Genomic DNA, 18,838 nt, shown 5'->3' with positions numbered 1-18,838 from the left:
GCGCGCGTCTCATTTCCTAATGCCGGGGGACACTCTGACGAAGAAGAGGAGCACCTGAGAAAACAAAGAGGCAAAAAACACGACTTTAGGACAAAAGTTTAAGAAAAGAAAGAAAAAAACCCCCAAAAGAAACCAAAGACCAACCTGGAGACGACAGAAGTGGAGGGCGAGCACTCTTTAGAGTGGGAGGGGCTCCTCTAGTGGGACCTCTGGGGCCTGGGTGGAACACAGGAGGAGGGTGGAGCAGGGGCCCACGAGGCACACCGGGACCGCCGTAAGGGATGTGTGACGACAGGGGACCTCGAACAATTGGGCCCCCTAACGACGGACCAGGAAGACGATGCAAGGAGAGCAGCGGCGGAGGTTTGGTTTTGGGATGAGCAACTAAAAATAAAAAGAAGCAAATCAGCCTCTAGCTGTTCATGATTAGCAATGCCGTGGTAGGTTTTAGCACTCTCACCAGGACTTTTCATCATGCTTCACAGCCCCACAGCATTAAAGGTTTGATAGATTTAAAAAGACACAAAGAGGGAAAACCCAAACCTGGTGAAGGCAAGAGGGGTACAGGTGAAGGTGAGGCGTGGTCTCCCATGGGCCCCCCTGTTAAAGATGCAGGCTGAGGCTGTGGTGGCCCAGATGGAGTCGGAAGCAGAGGAGGTGGTTTCCCCAACCCTGGAGGTAACATGATCCCTTTCTCACCCTCACTGTTGGAAGCTGAAGAGATAAAACGCAGGTGAAACAGAGATATATGACCTAAGGACAAAGCAAAGCTGATACAAGAAGTCAAAGCTGAAACAGCGCTTCTGTAGGTACTGCTGTGTAATCGTTTCACCTTGTACGTGGTCCTGCCGAGAGCGCACGTACTCCGAGATGGTTTCCAACTCCTCGGGGTACAGATGGACACCCTCGCCTAACAGTACGAGGAGCTGACGTGTTTCAGAGGGAACGGTGTGGCGCGCGATCTTTTCTCGATCCAGAAAGTCATCGAGCAGCTGCGACGCCTCGGCTGCAATGTCTGCCGGGTCCCTCGGGGGTCGCTCTTTAGCCAGTCCACGGTTGTACTCTGCTAGAACAAAGTCCATGGCCTGGTCTTTGGGCATGTTTCGATGGACTGAGGAGGGAAAGGGAACGGTAACGGTGAAGTGTCATGAGGCTGAGGTGGGAGAAAGAGGTGAAAAAAAAGATCCCTTTCAGCTCGCGCTGAGATCGTTTTGATGTCAATGTTGGGATCAGCTGATTAAATTAGTATTTTGGTAAGTAATGCTTCGGGGGGTGGGGGTGGTGTTGGATTGCTGGATGTGTGGCACTGAGGGACATGCATTTTGTGCAAATACGTGCATTATCAGTAACTTTAATACAACCTGATTAGTAAGTACTGAATTTATCTAAATGTGCATCCAGACATTTTATTCTAAATATAATGAATGGTGACGCTTTTTCAGCTTTGTTTCTGAGGACAGACAATTGTGTTTGTTGAATTGATCTAATTTTGGTTGAATTCACCTAACAATGTGTTTAACATTTGTGTTATAAAGATTAGGTCGTGTATGTGTGCTAATAAAGCATAAAATGTCATATTAAGCAGATTTAAAGCAAACTGCACATTATTACAACTTGAGTTTGATTTTATCCAGAGCCTGGGTCATGCCTCTGTAAAACCAGCCGCACGCTTCGTCCAGGAGGATACAAAAGATAAAAATGAAAATCCCCACAGTTACGAGGTTAGATCATAAAGGTCCATAAAACCATAACTGATTTAAATGTAGCCAGTTTCCTCCTCGTGATCATATTTAGAGCCAGTATCTGATCTGATGCAGATCCAAAGTTCAGCTCAGGCTTTGGAGTCGAGGATTTCTCTCTGTTAAAAAGTGCTGCTTGTTCAGCTTCGACCTAAAATTTCTCAGTTTGAGAAACCACAGGCATCAGGAGCATGGTCACGGTCTCCTTTTGACATTCACAGCAAATCTGCTTCCCAGGTTCAGATGTGAAAATGCAGTCCTACAGTAGGAGTCCGACCGTAGGAGTTCGAAGGAGAAAACTGTGGAACTGTGAAAGGATTTGTATACAATCTTCACACTAGGGCTGCCACGATTACTCGACTAGTCACGATTACGTCGACTATCAACTAATCGACTAATTTAATAGTCGACGCGTCGTTTGAAGCTTTGTAAGATCCTGAAAGACGCAGGAATAAGTAGCAGGATTTAAGAGCTCAGTTTCCAACAATGGCGGCAGCTAGTTAGTTTTAATATTACTCTTATTATTCTTTCTGGGTCACAAAATAAACGTTTAACATATTTTCAGGCGAGAATGTAGCTGTGTAAACCTCAAATATCTGCTCAGTTTATCAAGACACTGCATATTTTCAAAAGCGCTCCGACGTTTTCGGAGACGTCTGTTCCCCACTAGCTCGATAGCGAGCCGGGGGCTAGGCTAACTAGAGCCGTGAGAACACCGGACTCCCGGCAAATCGTTTTCAAACCCACCGCCGTCTTTCACTACTCAGGTTAAACATGATATATGAGTCACTTAGATAACTTAAAAATGTTGTTGTTTGGCTTTTTTCTGTGTTTTTTATTTGTTGATGAGATGAGATAGCCTTTATTTGTCAGTTCCAGGTCTTTTGCCCACAACCGAGATGACAGACCTTTATTTGTTCCTGAGTAAATCGGTTTGGCTGAGATTAAAGTTATTAGATTCGGTTAGATTAGATAAAATAAAACTTTATTAATCCACTGGGCGGTTTTCACACAGCTGAACAAACGTCAAACAGAAAATTGATTAAACAGTGTGAGATGGTCGAGAATTTACTCCGGTGTCCCGTTATATTTTAGGGAGCAAAGCGCAGACGACTGAGTTTATTAAACTTCACCGAGACAATCTGCAAATTTCATTAAAATTTAATAAACTACCATCTTGTCTTTATTTTTAGTTAGCACCTTAAACACTTAAAGCTGTAAGCTAATGATAGTTATATAAGAGCAGATGCTGCTGGTGCAATAAGCTGTACGTTTTCTGTCCAATGGATGATGATCTGATTAGTCGACTAATTACAAAATTAATCTGTGACTAGTCGACAATCAAAATAATCGTTTGTGGCAGCCCTACTTCACACCATCCTGAGAATTTTCTGTCCTCCCTGAAATGAAGTTTCAGCTGAAACGTTGTAGTTTTGCGACACTTGGTACATCTGGTTCCCACAGGACTGAGGTGACACAGAAATACTTTTATGGTCTGTGTTGCTAAACATCTCGACTGCACCTCATATGCAGCTGAACCTGACCTCAAGCCCAGGTCTTGCGTTTGGCACCTGGCACAGATCGTGCATACGTCTGATAATAATACAGATTTGGTTTATTTGTTTTTGTTAAGAGTAACACTCACGTTATCGCACAAAAATCAAAGATGAAGTGAAGTTGGTGTGTAAGCTAACAAATAGTCTGAATGGTAGCTACAACGTTGCCTTTGTGCCGTCTTCCAAAGAAGTCTGATTGTTGGTTTGGTCTGGTTTGTTATTTGGTTTAAGATAGCAGTTAGTGACAGAACTGATGACCCATAAAATGAAACACATGTTGTAATAAATTGACCGTTTTTTAGTTTTTGGTTTGGTTTTTTTGGGATGTATTGTCATGTATTGTTGTGTGAAGTATATGCATGTGCTAGCCAAAGGATCGTTTGCCAAGATCCAGCTATTAACATGTAGATATGATAGACTCGGCACAGTTTTTAAATGCATGCATGACTGAAGAACTGTAGCTTTGTGTAACTTTAGATAGTGGTCTTTTAAATGGTAGTGTGTCTTTTTAATTTATTTGGTTTTACAAGAAATTTGTTTTAGACCTCGTGTTTAAAGATGTGGAATCTACAGACTGTTGAACTGAGCCTAGTAAAAGGGATGGTTTGGTAAGTTTGAAGGAATACGAGGGGTACGAACTTACTTTTGAGGGATTCTGAGAATATGATAACAGTGCAGGAGGACAGAGCTACGTTTGTCTGCTCCACCAGAATACATAAGGGGGAGCCTTCTGCTCGGACATCCTGTAGGGCCCGGGTCAGGCCCGATTCCGCTTGAAGGTAGAGCATTTCCACTGACAGGCCACGCTCCTGCAAGCACTGGCTTAGCGATTTGGGGTAATCCCTTTGAGAGGAAGAGAAACACTTTGTTAACGTGACATTTCTATATTAAGCGACTCACCTCGTATAGGAGATACCCCGAGTTAAATCTGTGACGGAGCAAAGGGTGACTCCTTCATTTAAAATGTGCTTTCCCAACAAAAACAGTGTTTTATGTGAAGCTAACACAGATTTTCAAATCTCTCATCGGTGTGATTAGTGTTGTATTGTGGGTTTATTCTTAATGAGATGTTTGTACCGTAAATATTATAATACTAGTATTTCCTAGTGTCTTTGGGATACTGAGAAAGTCGAATAAAGTGCTGCATCAATTTATACTTATCAATAAGCATTTTATAACTGCCAGTCCATCTGTATCAACTGAGTCTCATAGTTAGCTTGAGTTATACTCCTGTGCTGAACCAATTCCAGTGGTTGACACCCTTGTGACTATACTAGTAGGACACTTTATTAAGTACACCCTGCAAGTTCAACAAGGTGCTGGAAACCATTCCACATTAAATGTGTCCCCTAAAATCGGCACTCTCTCTGATTCTGATGCTCAGTTTGAACTTCAGCAAGTCTTCTTGGACACGTCTGTATACCCAGTATAGGGTGCCGTGCCATTCAACACAGGAGTATGGCCTAAATCAAGCCTAAGCGGCCATATTTGTGATTCAAATTAATCGTTGCTTTTAGTGTAGAAGTGCGTGAAAATTGACTGATGATGTTGCAATCTTGCAGAGCATAAGGAGTGCAAGTTTTTTAGTGTGCTTTGACCGCTACTCTGTTAGACTTTTACCATGTGTAGAATGTCATGGTCGGGGTGGGGGGGGGGTCCAATTTCACTGCAGGTGCAAACTTGCATGTGACAAATAAAGGTTTGTTTGATTGATTGATTACTGGTTTACAACTGTGGCAGTTTTTCAAAAGCATAAAATAAAGAGTATTTTAACAGAACGTGATCCAAGTGGCACATTTGATATGTGAAAGGAGTATTCAAGAATGTTTAACCTTCACATGTATGTATCTGTTAATGTACTTCAATGCAAATCAGTGTGTAGTTGAACACTGAATTTTAAAGATGTGCTACATGACATTTTTTGACTGTGCATAAATGAATACAATCTTCGTTACTGACTGATCAAGACACCAAAAACAAACAGCTGTTCCAACTTTATGTAAATGTGTTTGTGTGAGTGACAAAGTGAGGTGTTTTTTTGCTGGTGTTCACGTTGCTTCGTCTGTGGTTGTCAGTTATCACAACTAATTTAACAGACAATCATTCAACACAACACAGGAAGAAAACTACGTGTGCAAAAAAACCTGTGGGCTTTTACTTTGGTTTTTGTTGTTTTTTTGTTTGTTGCCATGGTGACAAAGCTTCACAGCAGACATCTGCATTGGAAATGTGGTTATATGAACACTTACACACAGGGTCTGCGTGTGAAACACTGTTAATACATCAACAAAAAGACTTTCCAAAGGGAACAAGAACCTAAACTTGAGTAGCCAGAACAAATTTGAAGTTACAGCACGTTAAATGTGAACAAAGCCTCGTAGCTGAAACGATTTGCAGCCCGCACAGCACACCAAGAAAGTAAAGAAAGGCAAGCAAAAAACTGACGGTGATAATAAAAGGATAAGATCTGATACAGAGTTATAAGTCCTTCTGCTCCTAACACTTTCATTGCCTCATACTTACTGACACATCAAAACAGCTTTCATCCAATAAGTCTCATCCTGCAGAGAACCAAAACTCCACAGTCATGGTCTGCAGCTGCTGCTGGAAGCACTCATTTGTTCTGCGGTCTCTGTGAGCTTAGCGCAGCAGCACAAGAACCAGTCCTCCATCTGCTGCAGGCTCTGATTAAAGTGACCCTAAAGCTCACAGCAGAGCTCCAAAGCAGGAGGACGACTACTGTGGCCAGCTGCAGTCCAAGACGGTGCAGTTGACTCAATGACACTGAGAAAAACTACAACAGTAACCTGGCCAGCAAGCCAACCGGTAGGGAAAACACCAGCCGGGGAAAGGTTGTTAGCATCAACTAAGGTTTTAATATAAGACTGAGGAAGATAGAAAAACAAAAGATAATATGAGTCGGCCCGAGTGTGGGGAAACACTGAATGATATCAGTCTCCTCACGCTGATAGTAAAGGATAAACCAGCAAATTCTGTTGGCAATGAATAAATACTCACAGGCACTGTTTGGTAACAGAGAGAACCACGCAGTCGGCTGGCTTCCTCTCCTCCTGCACCTGTCTGTAGAACTTCTGATACAGCGTTTTACGTCTGTCTGCTGGAGTGCCACCTTCTGGTTTGGCTGGAAGTTTGAGAACGGTGACGTTGAAAGAGACTCGAAAAGCGGCAAAAATATTACTGCACTCTTTTCTTCTTTGGATCAATGTGTAATTAAGATTTTAGAGTATTTAAAAACATGTCTTGTGTAAAGAGTATCCATTTTGCTCATACGGACAAAACAAAGAAGCAAATCTCACCATTTGGCTGATGCTTGTAGCCCTCGTACTTCACACTTCCACTGTAGTTTTGGATTTGCTCTAGCTCTTCATAACTGAAAAAAAGCAGTGAAAAGTGTCATAACAGTTTAATATGGGAGGTATTTCTATGCCTCCTCTACGACACCTTAATATGACGAGCATATAAATGTCCAAAAATAGATTTTCTGAAAGTGAGACTCAGAGAGCAAATGCACGAAGGAGCCTGTGCGTCCGACATTCAGTGCATCAAAGTTTTAAGTTTCACTCAAACAGCTTTTTCCCCTCACAACACAGAAACAATAGTAGACTGTTGCAAACACCGTATTCCTGATGTCTTACTAAAACATTACGTCAGCATATTCTGACATTCACACTTTCAAAGGATTCACAGCTAAAGTGTTGAAATACTTGATTTTGTCATAGTTGACAGTAAAATTACATCCGTCTTCTGTCCCAAAGTACAGAATAGAGACTAAAGTATGGGATCACCCACACTTTAGACCCACGGGAGCTGCTCAGCTGCCGGAACCCAAACCCTGAAACTCCAGTGGCATGTCAGCACAGATGTTCATTGAGAAGTTTGGAAATGTGGAGTTGGTGAGTCAGCAGAGCGCAGTCGGTGACCCCACTCTCTAACTTTACGTTCGTGACCGAGTGGCTGGTTGCTAAACTTTACAAAAACACATCTTACAGTTGACTGTGGAATATGTAGGAGAGAAGAAACTGTTGCAGTGACGGTATCCTATTATAGTACGACGCTCAAATTCAGCGTACTCGTTTGAATGACCCATCCCGTCACAAATGTTTGGAACGCCACAGCCAGGAGCACACACCTGTGACACCTCACTTAAAGATAAAAGGTGGGCCCCAATTCTTCCATCCATATAGCACATGCTCTACAGTGAACAGTGTGCAATATTTTTCTCATCAGGAAGCAGCAGTAACACGTTACTTCTATACTAGTCTGGTGACATGGCCGCAAAAAAGTCAGTGCAGTTTGCACAGAGCTCAGAACAGCTGCTTTCAGCTTATATACTCTAACTAAGCACTAACAGTTTTACAACACACACTAAAAATTTATGTTCAGGTAACTTTAGTTCATTTTACATCTATGATTCCAAACTACCAAGCTTCTATCAGTACCTGCTTTGCCTGTTGCACATGCAATTATGAACTTACCCAAATAAAAGTGATTTCTGTGTTAAAGATGAGTCTACAACCTCGCTAGGCAGCTGAAACTGTAAGTGTACTCAAACTGGAGAGCTGCATTCAAAGTTTGGTCTAACCAGTTAAACCTGTAAACAAGATCCTAGAATTATTTGTTTCATGATTTACCTTCAGGGAGGAAAGAAAAGTCTGGCTGGGAAGGAAGTAAGATGTTCCCCAGTGCTGACATAAAGAGACTTGGGCAGCTATAAGGAACTATTAAATATGACTTATAGCAACTTGGAGGCTTTAAATGCAGTTTTTATTTACTAAGACGGTGCATTTTCTTTCATCTAAAACAAAACCATGAATGACGTGTAGCACTACACACAGAAGTGAAGGTGCACAGTAAATCACTCATAATAAAGCTTTGGTCACTTTAAACCATTGCCGACAACAAAAAGGCTGCCCGAGGCTGGTACCTGTCCAGGGCATCCTTGAGCTCTTCGGTCCTCTCCTCTCTGGTTGGGTATGGAGCTGCCCTCCGAAACACACGCGGCTGTGGAGCACTACACAGCACAGGTGGCGGTTTATAGGGCCGCTAATTGACAGCGTTTCACGTTTCTATATTATTGTGAGCTAGCAGCTAATGCTAACCTCGCTAGCCTGGAAACTCACCTTCCGTTAGGGTTACCGGATGGCCGCCGACCACCCGCAGGTGATTTCACCCAAGACGACATTTTGCCTGCCTTTAAACTTCACCTCAGCAAAAGGCAGCTTTAAAAACACCCAGAAAAAGACGCTCTCCTGGTGTTATTCCGCCAATGTTACCAGATACAGCCTGTGGTGATGAACGAGGAGGGGAAGAGCTCTTCTTCTGGCTTTACTGCTCTCACAGTGTGTAGGTGCACCATCGCCCCCTGCTGGACGACCCTCTAATAACATTAATGGTTGCGCCTTTGAAACTCCTAGCAGCTTGTAGCTCTTTGTTTACACATTAAAAGTGATTTGTAAACAAACAGGCAGAAACGAAACTACAAATTAACTAAATGTAGGTGTTAAATTTAAAACTTGACAAATAATTAATAACTAAGGATGTAAAAAAATGAAATAGAAAGTGATAATAATCGTGAAACACATATATTAGTAAATAAATATATGACATATAACTCCATTAATTAGTTGAATTAAAAATACAGATTTCAGTACAGCATTTACATTTGTACACTGCTGTTTATTGTCAGATTGTTTTTCTTCTTTCTTCTGCTCCTTCAGATTAATAATCTCCCTCCATCTCACTAGCATGCATCTCTGTCACACCAACTCACAGCAAGTCCTCCTTTCTTTGTGGTCTTCCTCCTTTCTTCCTGCCTGTCAGCTCCGTATTCGCCATCCTTTGTAAAATGCATGCACTGTCCTCCCACTGTACATGTCCAAACATACTTGAGTCCAAATAACTCAGTTTGAGTATTTTCTCTGATATTCTCCTTTATAATCCTGTCCATTCAGGTCACTCACATCACTCATTTGCCTCCTCTCCTCTTCATTACCTGTTTAGTTTTTCTTTCACTGACATTTTTTAGCAGTACTCCTTTTCAAAATTATCCATGTAAAAAACAGTGACCACAAACAAACCCTGACCTTGCATATCAGGTTCACTCAAGTGACAGCAGTAAAGTAAAAACTGAGTATCACAAAAAAACAAACAAAAAACCAATACCTGGGTTGGTTTAATTAAGAGGGAAGCTGGAAGCATCTGTGAGGATACCACTTTAGGATTTTTCACTTTAATCAACACTCAGCAATCCAGGTGAATGATCTGCCTGTGGCTTTACAGATAATAGCCTGTCTGATCTTCAGTGAATCATAAGCACACCTGCATGTTCTTTTTATCTTTTAGAGAAAGCTTTGATTGCTTAGAAACAAATACGTTAATGGGTTTGGTTATGCTTCGAAAGATGTGACGACCATACTGTGTACTGTGGGTTGGAGGAGAGGGCCATGCCATCTGTGGTTACAGATAAGGAAGACAACCGAAGATAAAGAGAGAGCAGATTTCTCCTGTTTTGGCTTCCTTTCATTGGCTTCCTGTTGAATCCAGAACTCAAAATCCTGCTCCTCACATACAAGGTCTTAAATAATCAGGCCCCATCTTATCTTAATGACCTTGTAGTACCATATCACCCTATTAGAGCACTTCGCTCTCACACTGCAGGCCTACTTGTTGTTCCTAGAGTATTTAAAAGTAGAATGGGAGGCAGAGCCTTCAGTTTTCAGGCCCCTCTTCTGTGGAACCAGATTCCAGTTTGGATTCGGGAGACAGACACTATCTCTACTTTCAAGATCAGGCTTCAAACTTTCCTTTTTGCTAAAGCATATAGTTAGGGCTGGACCAGGTGACCCTGAATCCTCCCTTAGTTATGCTGCAATAGACGTAGGCTGCCGGGGATTCCCATGATGCACTGGGTGTTTCTTCTCTCTGCATTGAATCATACTTGTTATTAACCTCTGTCTCTCTTCCACAGCATGTCTTTATCCTGTCTTCCTTCTCTCAACCCAACCAATCACAGCAGATGGCCCCACCCCCACCCCCTGAGCCTGGCTCTGTTGAAGGTTTCTTCCTGTTAAAAGGGAGTTTTTCCTTCCCACTGTCACCAAAGTGCTTGCTCATAGGGGTCATATGATTGTTGGGTTTTCTCTGTATGTATAATTGTAGGGTCTACCTTACAATAAAAAAACCTAATTGAGGCGACTGTTGGTGTGATTTGGCACTGTATAAATAAAAGCGAATTGAACTGAACCAGGTTGGATCTCCATATTCTTCTGTTTCCATATCCTGAAACTATTATCCAGGGTGTATCTGACAGTACCGTCCCAGGAGACTCCAAATCAGCTGCAATGAGTTGTGCAGCTGACTTGGGTGTGTATAGTCCCACGTTGCCTGTTTCTGGAAAGGTTAATATAGGTTACGACTGACAATGCAGCCCTCAAGATACCTTGAGACAGCTGCACACGTCAGTACAATGATCACATTATATTCCGTTCATCTCCAAATCTCGATTTGAGGACATATCATCAGTAACTGATGGTTCAATGAGGTTCAACATTTTAAAAATTACCCTTGGCAATTGTATCAAAGTCCATCAGTCCTTGGCACGTGTCTCTTGGCCAATTTTGTTTTCAAATTTGCTGTTATTCAGCACGGGGAAAAGTCTATCTATGACCTTTTCTAATAACATACATACGTATGTTTTAGTTACCTTAATGAAGATATGTCTTCATGATGGCATGAGAATCAACTATTATTTTAAGTGTGCTATCGTGACTTGACTCAGAGTTCACCCGTGTTTTTCTTTTCCTGGCACGCCTCCTGTTGTTTAAACTGTTTGTCACAGAGCAGAGCCTTCTTAATTTCCACTGCATCTCCACTTTGAAGCTTTTGTCCTTATTGCCCCCCCTCTTTTTCAACCATTTTCTTTTTCAGAAGGACTTCCAGGGTTACCACATGAGCTTTAGTATGAAGCCCTATATTTACTGATGATTTATTAGAAGCTTGTGTTTTCCTTCAAGCTTTTCCCCCCCTACTTCCTTCCTGTGTTGATCTTAAAACTGCTCATTAAGGGATTTATTGTCCTCCTTTATCTCCTAGAAAGAAAGCATCTCTGAGTCCCCGAGCAAGTGTGTTTCAAAACATGAATTCAAATTCATTGTGTTCAACAAAATGTGAAACTCTAGACAAAAAAACAAGGACTCGATAAAAAAAAAAAGATGTTGAATACTTGGCAGTCGAATGAATGTTGGTTTTGATGAAGGAAACAATACCTGTCAGTCAAGATGGGAGCACCCAAAGATGTTTCTGTGGGCGATCGTGGCTCAAGAGTTGGCAGCTCGTCTTGTAATCGGAAGGTTGCCGGTTCGAGCCCCGGCTTGGACCAACTCGGTCATTTTGTCCTTGGGCGAGACACTTCACCCGTTGCCTACTAGTGGTGGTCAGAGGGCCCGGTGGCGCCAGTGTCCGGCAGCCTCGCCTCTGTCAGTGCGCCCCAGGGCAGCTGTGGCTACAATGTAGCTGCCATCACCAGTGTGTGGATGTGTGGATGACTGGATATGTAAAGCGCTTTGGGGTCCTTAGGGACTAGTAAAGCGCTATATAAATACAGGCCATTTACCATTTCTGGACAACTATACAGCTAACATGTTGTATTATGTCAAGACTTGGTAAGATTTCACCTTAAGAATACCAAGCTATGAATAAAAACTGATTTTATCTTTTTAATATTTTCAATATAATTCTATTTATGTTATTGGATAGTTAGATAACTAACGCTATCCAAACTTTGAGGATTGATTCAAGGATTTTTATTGTCATTCCAACACCTGTACTGATCAACAACAATGTGAACACAAGAGGAATATTTGCAGAACCAAGGAACTGAACATGTTTACAACATGTGCAGCAAATAGCACAAAGACAGGTGATTGCTCATATCTGTTGCTTTTGGTTGGGAGTAGCAGATGATAGAAAGCACCACCAAAGTTCAACCGTGTTAACTGTCTCTTAGTCTGGGAACTCTACTCTTGATGCTCCTGCCTGAGGGGAGGGGGACAATAATAGTGTGTGTCCTGGGTGACTATAGGCTCTTTCAAGATACAGCAGGTCCTTTTCCTGCATCTGCTGATGTAGATGTCCGTGGTGGTGGTGAAGCTGCTGGCAACAATCCTCTGTGCAGCTTTCATCACCCTCAGTAGAGTCTTCTTCCCTGTCACAGAGCAGCCGCCACACCACATAGTGATGCACGAACCACACATCTGCAGAAGGAAGGAAGGAAGTGTTTTGGCTCCAGGTAAAATCCTTGCTGGAGACCATTTTCACACCTGCTTCCCCACTTTCTGTGCCACCTGAAATCTATATCTCATTTATTTTCTTGACATTGACGCTGACACCAAACTGCCTTTCCGCCTGCCTGTAGTCAGACCAACCTTGTTGGTATCTGGCCAACCCTGCAGGCTATAGGTGGGATCCTTTTTTATTTACAACCTAATGAAACCCAAATCGTCTGCCATGTCCCTGAATTTACAACCCCAGTGACATCATTTTCATCATTACAAAAGAAACAGAAAGCACAGGCTGCAGAGCACCAGCCTGCTCACCTTCACGTGTGAAATTTGCGCAGGTCCCTTTAAAATGTATTCCTTCCCGGTTTAGGGGGAAAAAATCTGCACAGCAAACCTTTTTATTTAGATATTTTTAATATCGCCAGTTTCATTGTTTGTCGTATATAACTTCTTCTCTTTTATCGTTTTAAATGAATAAAATACTGACTGAATATGTGGCGGTTTCAGGTGTGTGTCGCGCGAATAAGTTCACGCACTCGTCTCTCTCGAACCGTGAGCGCGCCGCGGCGGTGACAGTCGCCATTTTATTTTGAAAATCAAACTGAATTGAAGGCACGGCAACCCTTCCATTTCGTCAAGTTTGTTCCGAGAAACAAAAAGAGATGAGGATCTGAATTACTTTATTGAGAGCACGGTGAGGCTTGTGATGTATTTAACAAATGATCGTGGATTGCTTTAGGTTGAGAAATTGGCACAAAAGCAGCGATATTAATACGGAGAATAGCCGTTAGCTCCCGGAGCGGGGGAGGTCTACTTGCTGAGAAACAGCTGTCATATTGGTGAACGCAAAAAAGTAAAAATTCCATAATTTAGCAAAGTTTTTCGTGTAGCGAAGGTACCGCTGTATACGTGTATTTGTTCAGGTAACACGTGAGACTTACGTTATGTCCGAAGATAGCAGTTTTAAGTAAAGTGTTAGCGATTCCATAAACTAGTCGGAGCCCGAAGAGAGAGCGAGGCTAGCGTTAAAAAGGTTAGTGCTAACGTTAGCTGACATGATCGCGCAAAACCCGTCCGAGTATTGCGCTCGCGGCCTTCAGGCTTCCGGCCAAATGTGGCGTTCCAAACCTTAGTAGTTGCTTACATAAACAACTTGTATCTGAATGTGTAAAAGGAATGCCATTTTATTCGATTCTGCTGTATAACAATAACCAACATGAAACGGGACTCACGTTGCCGTTAGCTTCACATTGCTAATGAGATAGCATTAGCCTGTACTCTCGCACCCGGGGCTGGTAATGGGTTAAAGTTGGTATTTAATCAGTGACGAATGGTATCGATCCGATTTAAATTCCCGTTTAGACTTGGCTGAGTAAACAATAATACATCTCATGTTTTATGTTAATACGAAGCTAATATTCGGTGAACATAAGGGCTAACTGCTCCGTAGCAAGTGTTTATCAGCGTCATGGTGATAGTTAGCTCGAGTATTTGGCATGTTTCACTACTTGCTACATGAACCGAGTCCCTGAATCTTGACATTTTTTAAACGTTGTCTTTATTCGCATATTAAGACGTTTGGGTAAATTATGGATCTGTTAACGCTCATAATAATGTCTCATGCTTGCGCATAGGTACTCTCCAAGATTTGGTAAGTTACGTTAGCCTGCTCTTTGTTTCAGTGTGTGATTTCCACACTTGTCCTTTTCTCATTGTAAACTCAGGGCTGGTTGCTTTTAACGCCACGTACTTTTTTGGGGGGCATTTCATTAAGTGACCAAACCGGAGTGACTCTGTTCCAAACATTACGGTGTTTTTAAGGCCTAGTGTAGTTTATGCGACCCTATACAATCTTAGTGCATATGTTGTACCAAACTGTGTGGCAGTAACTTCTTTCACTGTTGTTTCTGAATTTATTAGCAGATAAGTAGCCATGCAGTTATTCACTGCATTGTTGGGTCCGTCATTCAAGTAGGCCTCATTAGTGGCACCTAGGCTGCACATAAAGTTTAGTGCAGCTCAAAAGTAAGTTTCTCTCTTATATTTCAAAGTGATTTTTGTGTTTGTTTTTCTTGTTTCAGATGCTGAACTTGATTTTAAACTGAAAGACTCTACCTACTTAGCAACGGGAGCCACCCACCCACCATTACCTTGGAAGTCAACATTATTCACACCTTTTGGGGGGGGGGAGCAGAAGTAACTTATCACTGAAGTGACTAAAGGGGAATAATGGTGATTTTGCGCCGTGCTCGGCCGCCTGCTTCCGCCCCAACCAGCAATGAATCTTGACTCGCTCTCGCTGGCTTTGTCTCAAATCAGCTATCTGGTGGACAATTTAACAAAGAAAAACTACCGAGCCAGCCAGCAGGAAATACAGCATGTGAGTGGTAGCGAAAAGTCTTTACCGTTATTTATTTAATTTTAAATTTGCAAACAGATATCTTGGAATACTTAAACACCACAAGATATTCTATTCACTTAAAGTTGTAGATGTTTAAAACCTTAATTAAACAAAAAATTGCATTTTTCTTCTGTTTTAGAGAGGTGTGTGTGTGTGTGTGTAAATTTTATGATGCTAATACGCTAGGACTGCCCAATGTTGATCAGGGTCTGCGTATCAGAGAAGTTTAAGTTGGCTCACTTTCAAGATACTATTGGATCAGCTGGGCAGTGCTCTTTTTCCCTCGGTGAAAGGAGGAGCAAAGAGGACATGGTCTTGCCGTTTTGATGTTTCACTTGTGGCCACATTGTTATGAAAACTTGAACTTTATATGGCTTAGTGTGTCTGTGGTGGTCTGTGTGACATGTTCTGACATTTTGGTGTGTTTCATGTGCTCTCCCAGATTGTAAATCGTCACGGTCCTGAGGCAGACAGGCATCTACTACGCTGTCTCTTCTCCCATGTGGATTTCAGTGGCGATGGTAAAAGCAGTGGCAAGGACTTTCACCAGGTAACTTTAAATTTGAGACGTTTGAATTCTGGATTTTCATATGTGCTGTTGTCATATAAGGCTGCAGCTAAATTTTGCCAGAGGAGCAAAACAAAACTCTTGAGTGGGTTTTGACAGGTTTTCGTCTTACTAGAAGGGATGTGCGCAGAGCCATTAGGTGGAAAACACACTTAGCTTTAACATGGTGGCCGAGTGTTCGTGTTTGTTCTTCAGTTTGCTCAACCATTGCTTATCTCAACTTCTTCGTACTTGGAAAAGATTTTGATGGGGGATCTAAGGAGGTGCGGTGTGGCATTTTAATTAAATGTTTTTAAATTTGTTTGTTGTTACCCTTTGATATGTTTTCACTGACATCCTCCAAGGTGGCTGTTTGTTCACAGCATACACACACTTTGTTTAGGAAGAATACCTCAGTTTCTGCAAGGGTATTTTTTTTTTTTTTAAAAGGCCTGATCCTGAAAAATTGCTGGATCCATAAAGACATGCTCCATGGAGCATGTAGATAAGAAATTGGCTGCCAAATGGCAGCATGGTGTTTTTAAAATTTAAATGTTTACACAGGATATGTTCATTGCTTTCTTTGAATTTGGCATTTTTCTTTGACATTTATTACCGCTAGAATGACAGAAACAAGGACCAATAACAAAGTAACAGTGCCTCCTTTTCTTTTAAATTTCAGTGGGGATGTTGTTTCCAAGCAAAATGTCCCATTCCTTTCATAGTATTTTGAGCATGACTCACTCAAGCACTACAGAAAAGCCATAACCACCCTGAACTCACACATGCACTGACCACACACTTCACCCCCCAATCCAACGACTTCAAACAGACTACCATCACTACTATGCGTTACTTTATTTACAGTGTGGCTTATTGCACATAAATTTAGAACACTATTTATTTTATTGCAGATTTGTTTTTGTTTTTTTTACTTTTTATATTTTTTTTGACTACTGTTCATGTGTATATAGTGCTGCAGAACTGTGCACCTCACACCCCTTTCTTTTCCCACATGTTTGCATTGGGTAGGAGATGCTCTGTATCACATTGTACGTGAGAATCGTGACAGTAAAAGGCATTCTATTCTATACAGCTGTGAACACATGTGGCATCAGTGAACTCTGTGAGAGTTGAGATATTAGACCTTAGGGATGGAGATGGGGCTGATACTAATTGTCTGTGCTTGCTCCTTAGACTGCCTTTGCAACATTGGGGGTCTTTTGTTTTGCTGTAGTGATAATAACTGTAAATATACAACCGCTGGCTGCAATTTCTCCATTTTGAACACCAGTTAATGTAATGTATAAGGATATAGGCGTTTGACGTGTCAGAAATAAAGTAGTTACAGACTCTGACCCTTGCACTGCCATCTACTTACTTGATGACTAACATCAAAGCACGATCTGATATCCTCGTGTTGGTGTTGTTCCCAGATCATCATACTAAATGTTGTTCCAGGATCAACATTGCAAGTGACCAATCAGAATGTTGCTACGTCATACTTTTGCGACTTCGGGAAAAACCGGCGTAAAACAAAAAACTGTACTTAAGCTGCGAGAAACCGCCTCTGTCCGCCGATCAACGGACCCTGACCCTTTAATAAACAGTAAGCAGAATTGATATTGTCCTTGCAACATTGGAATTTCATAAATGCACGAATGGCTTGGCGCGCAAAAGAATAACGTCACAACAATGTGATTGGTCACTTGCAATGTTGAACCTGGAACAACATTTTCATGATGGTCTGGGAACAACACCAACACGAGGCTATCAGATCATCCAACATCAAACAGACACGTAAGCTTTTAGCAGTGGATGACCAGAAACTCTGTTCTCGCTCCAAACAACTTCAGAAAATAATCAGTCTTTTAAAGTTGCCTGAAACTTTCCTTTAACTTATTATTGGTTGTGTTTACAGCAGTAATTTGGCAGAAATGAAGAGAAAAATTTATCCTGCTCGAATTTCAACTAGACTCTATTTGGAAAGAATAAAAATGGTGTAAACAAAACATTAGGGTTAGGGGGTTGCAATATGGAAACTAAAATGTAAAATGGTTTCACTTGGTAAGATCCGTTTTAACCTCTGGTTTAGTTTCACATCTCTTCTTGAGAGTCGGACTGCTGTTGCTTCTTGGAGCCCCAGTAATATGTAGAAGGCTGATGTAATCAATTCCTGTTTAGTATCATATTTATTTTTCTTCTTCTTTTGTGAACTTAGCGTTTGTTATTAAATCTGTCATTTTCTGAAAGCTGTTGGCCATGAAAACATGAAAATACATCTTCCTTTGAAATTACCTTTAAACTGTTGGAGCAACTATTGTAATAAAATCAGCTTCCAGCAGCAAAGTGTGAGTCCACTGTGGGTGGCTGTCCAAGAGTACAAGTACCTTCTTTTCACTTTGACAGTAACTTATTAACTGAGCTCTGATGTTGTAAGCTGTAAGACACAAGCATCTGTCATCAACTCCTTCACACTTTATATTTAATGACAATCTTATACATTTCATATTTGGTAATAGTGGAGTTGGGCAAACAAGACTTGCAGAAGAAAGATGAATCCTTGCTTAGGACACTGCTATTATAATCAGAAAATTAGCTTAAACCCCTGAAATGCACGTTGTTTGTGTCTTTGACGTTATTAAAAAACAGAATACACTTTCTCCGAGATGCAGTTTGGTGTGTTGACAGCTCACCGCGGTTTCTGTGCAGCTTTGTTTGTGCCCTTGTAAGTGGGGAAACCTATACTTCATAAGTCACTGGTAACTCTGTTAGGAAAGTTACATTAATTAAAATGGCTTAGTCTGGTTATTGTTTTTATGAGTTTTCTGATTTTGTTCTTCACCCTAAACTTTTATTTTTTTCCTCCAACCTGTCAAAGACACAGTTTCTGATCCAGGAGTGTGTGTCGCTGATATCAAAACCAAATTTTATCTCTACTCTGTGCTACGCCATTGACAATCCCCTGCACTACCAGAAGGTAAGGAAAGATGCTGAAATGTCAGCGTATCAGTAAGATAAGCTCTTGATCTATTAAACCACTTTTTTACATGTTGGGCTTTAACCCTTTAAGACCGGTCGGAGTGGGCACGCTCCATGTTGTGTAACTACTTTTAAATTCCTGTAGCTCTGCAACCACGTAAGCTAGCGCAATAATTTTTTTTGCATATGAAACCGGAGGAGTTGTACTTACATCTTGTGCCATCAGCTTGTCCTAGGTCAGTGTCCTTCCACATAAAGCTTTGCAGAAACTGCGTAAAAAGCACTTGCAGCAGCAACAATAACAATAACAATAA

At 41.5% G+C, this 18,838-nt stretch overlaps 2 protein-coding genes across 3 annotated transcripts in view; one reads left to right on the top strand and one right to left on the bottom strand.

Annotated features, from left to right (window-relative positions):
* Nucleotides 1–8,654, bottom strand: LOC102205790 (nuclear receptor coactivator 5). Its single transcript, XM_005752830.1, has 9 exons — nt 8,437–8,654; nt 8,241–8,327; nt 6,613–6,686; nt 6,314–6,437; nt 3,939–4,138; nt 833–1,111; nt 544–714; nt 145–384; nt 1–54 (listed from the first exon to the last, which is right to left on the bottom strand). Exons 1-9 carry the CDS (start codon nt 8,496–8,498, stop codon nt 17–19), a joined length of 1,275 nt encoding a protein of 424 aa, XP_005752887.1. The 5' UTR covers nt 8,499–8,654; the 3' UTR covers nt 1–16.
* Nucleotides 8,655–13,132: 4,478 nt separating this feature from the next.
* The window catches only part of cnot1 (CCR4-NOT transcription complex, subunit 1), a 28,403-nt gene continuing 22,697 nt past the window's right edge, over nt 13,133–18,838 (top strand). For both annotated transcript variants that reach the window (XM_013915863.1, XM_013915864.1), the window contains exons 1-4: nt 13,133–13,288; nt 14,676–14,974; nt 15,438–15,545; nt 18,424–18,522. In XM_013915863.1, coding sequence (XP_013771317.1) covers nt 14,873–14,974; nt 15,438–15,545; nt 18,424–18,522 — 309 coding nt within the window. In that variant the 5' untranslated portion in view covers nt 13,133–13,288; nt 14,676–14,872. The remainder of the gene's footprint in view (nt 13,289–14,675; nt 14,975–15,437; nt 15,546–18,423; nt 18,523–18,838) is intronic.

Source organism: Pundamilia nyererei, unplaced genomic scaffold (assembly GCF_000239375.1).
Source record: "Pundamilia nyererei isolate P.nyererei 1_Seehausen unplaced genomic scaffold, PunNye1.0 scaffold00384, whole genome shotgun sequence".
Classification (NCBI taxonomy): domain Eukaryota; kingdom Metazoa; phylum Chordata; class Actinopteri; order Cichliformes; family Cichlidae; genus Pundamilia; species Pundamilia nyererei.
The sequence above is the reverse complement of the archived record's forward strand: the minus strand, read 5'-3'. Positions and strand labels throughout refer to the sequence as shown.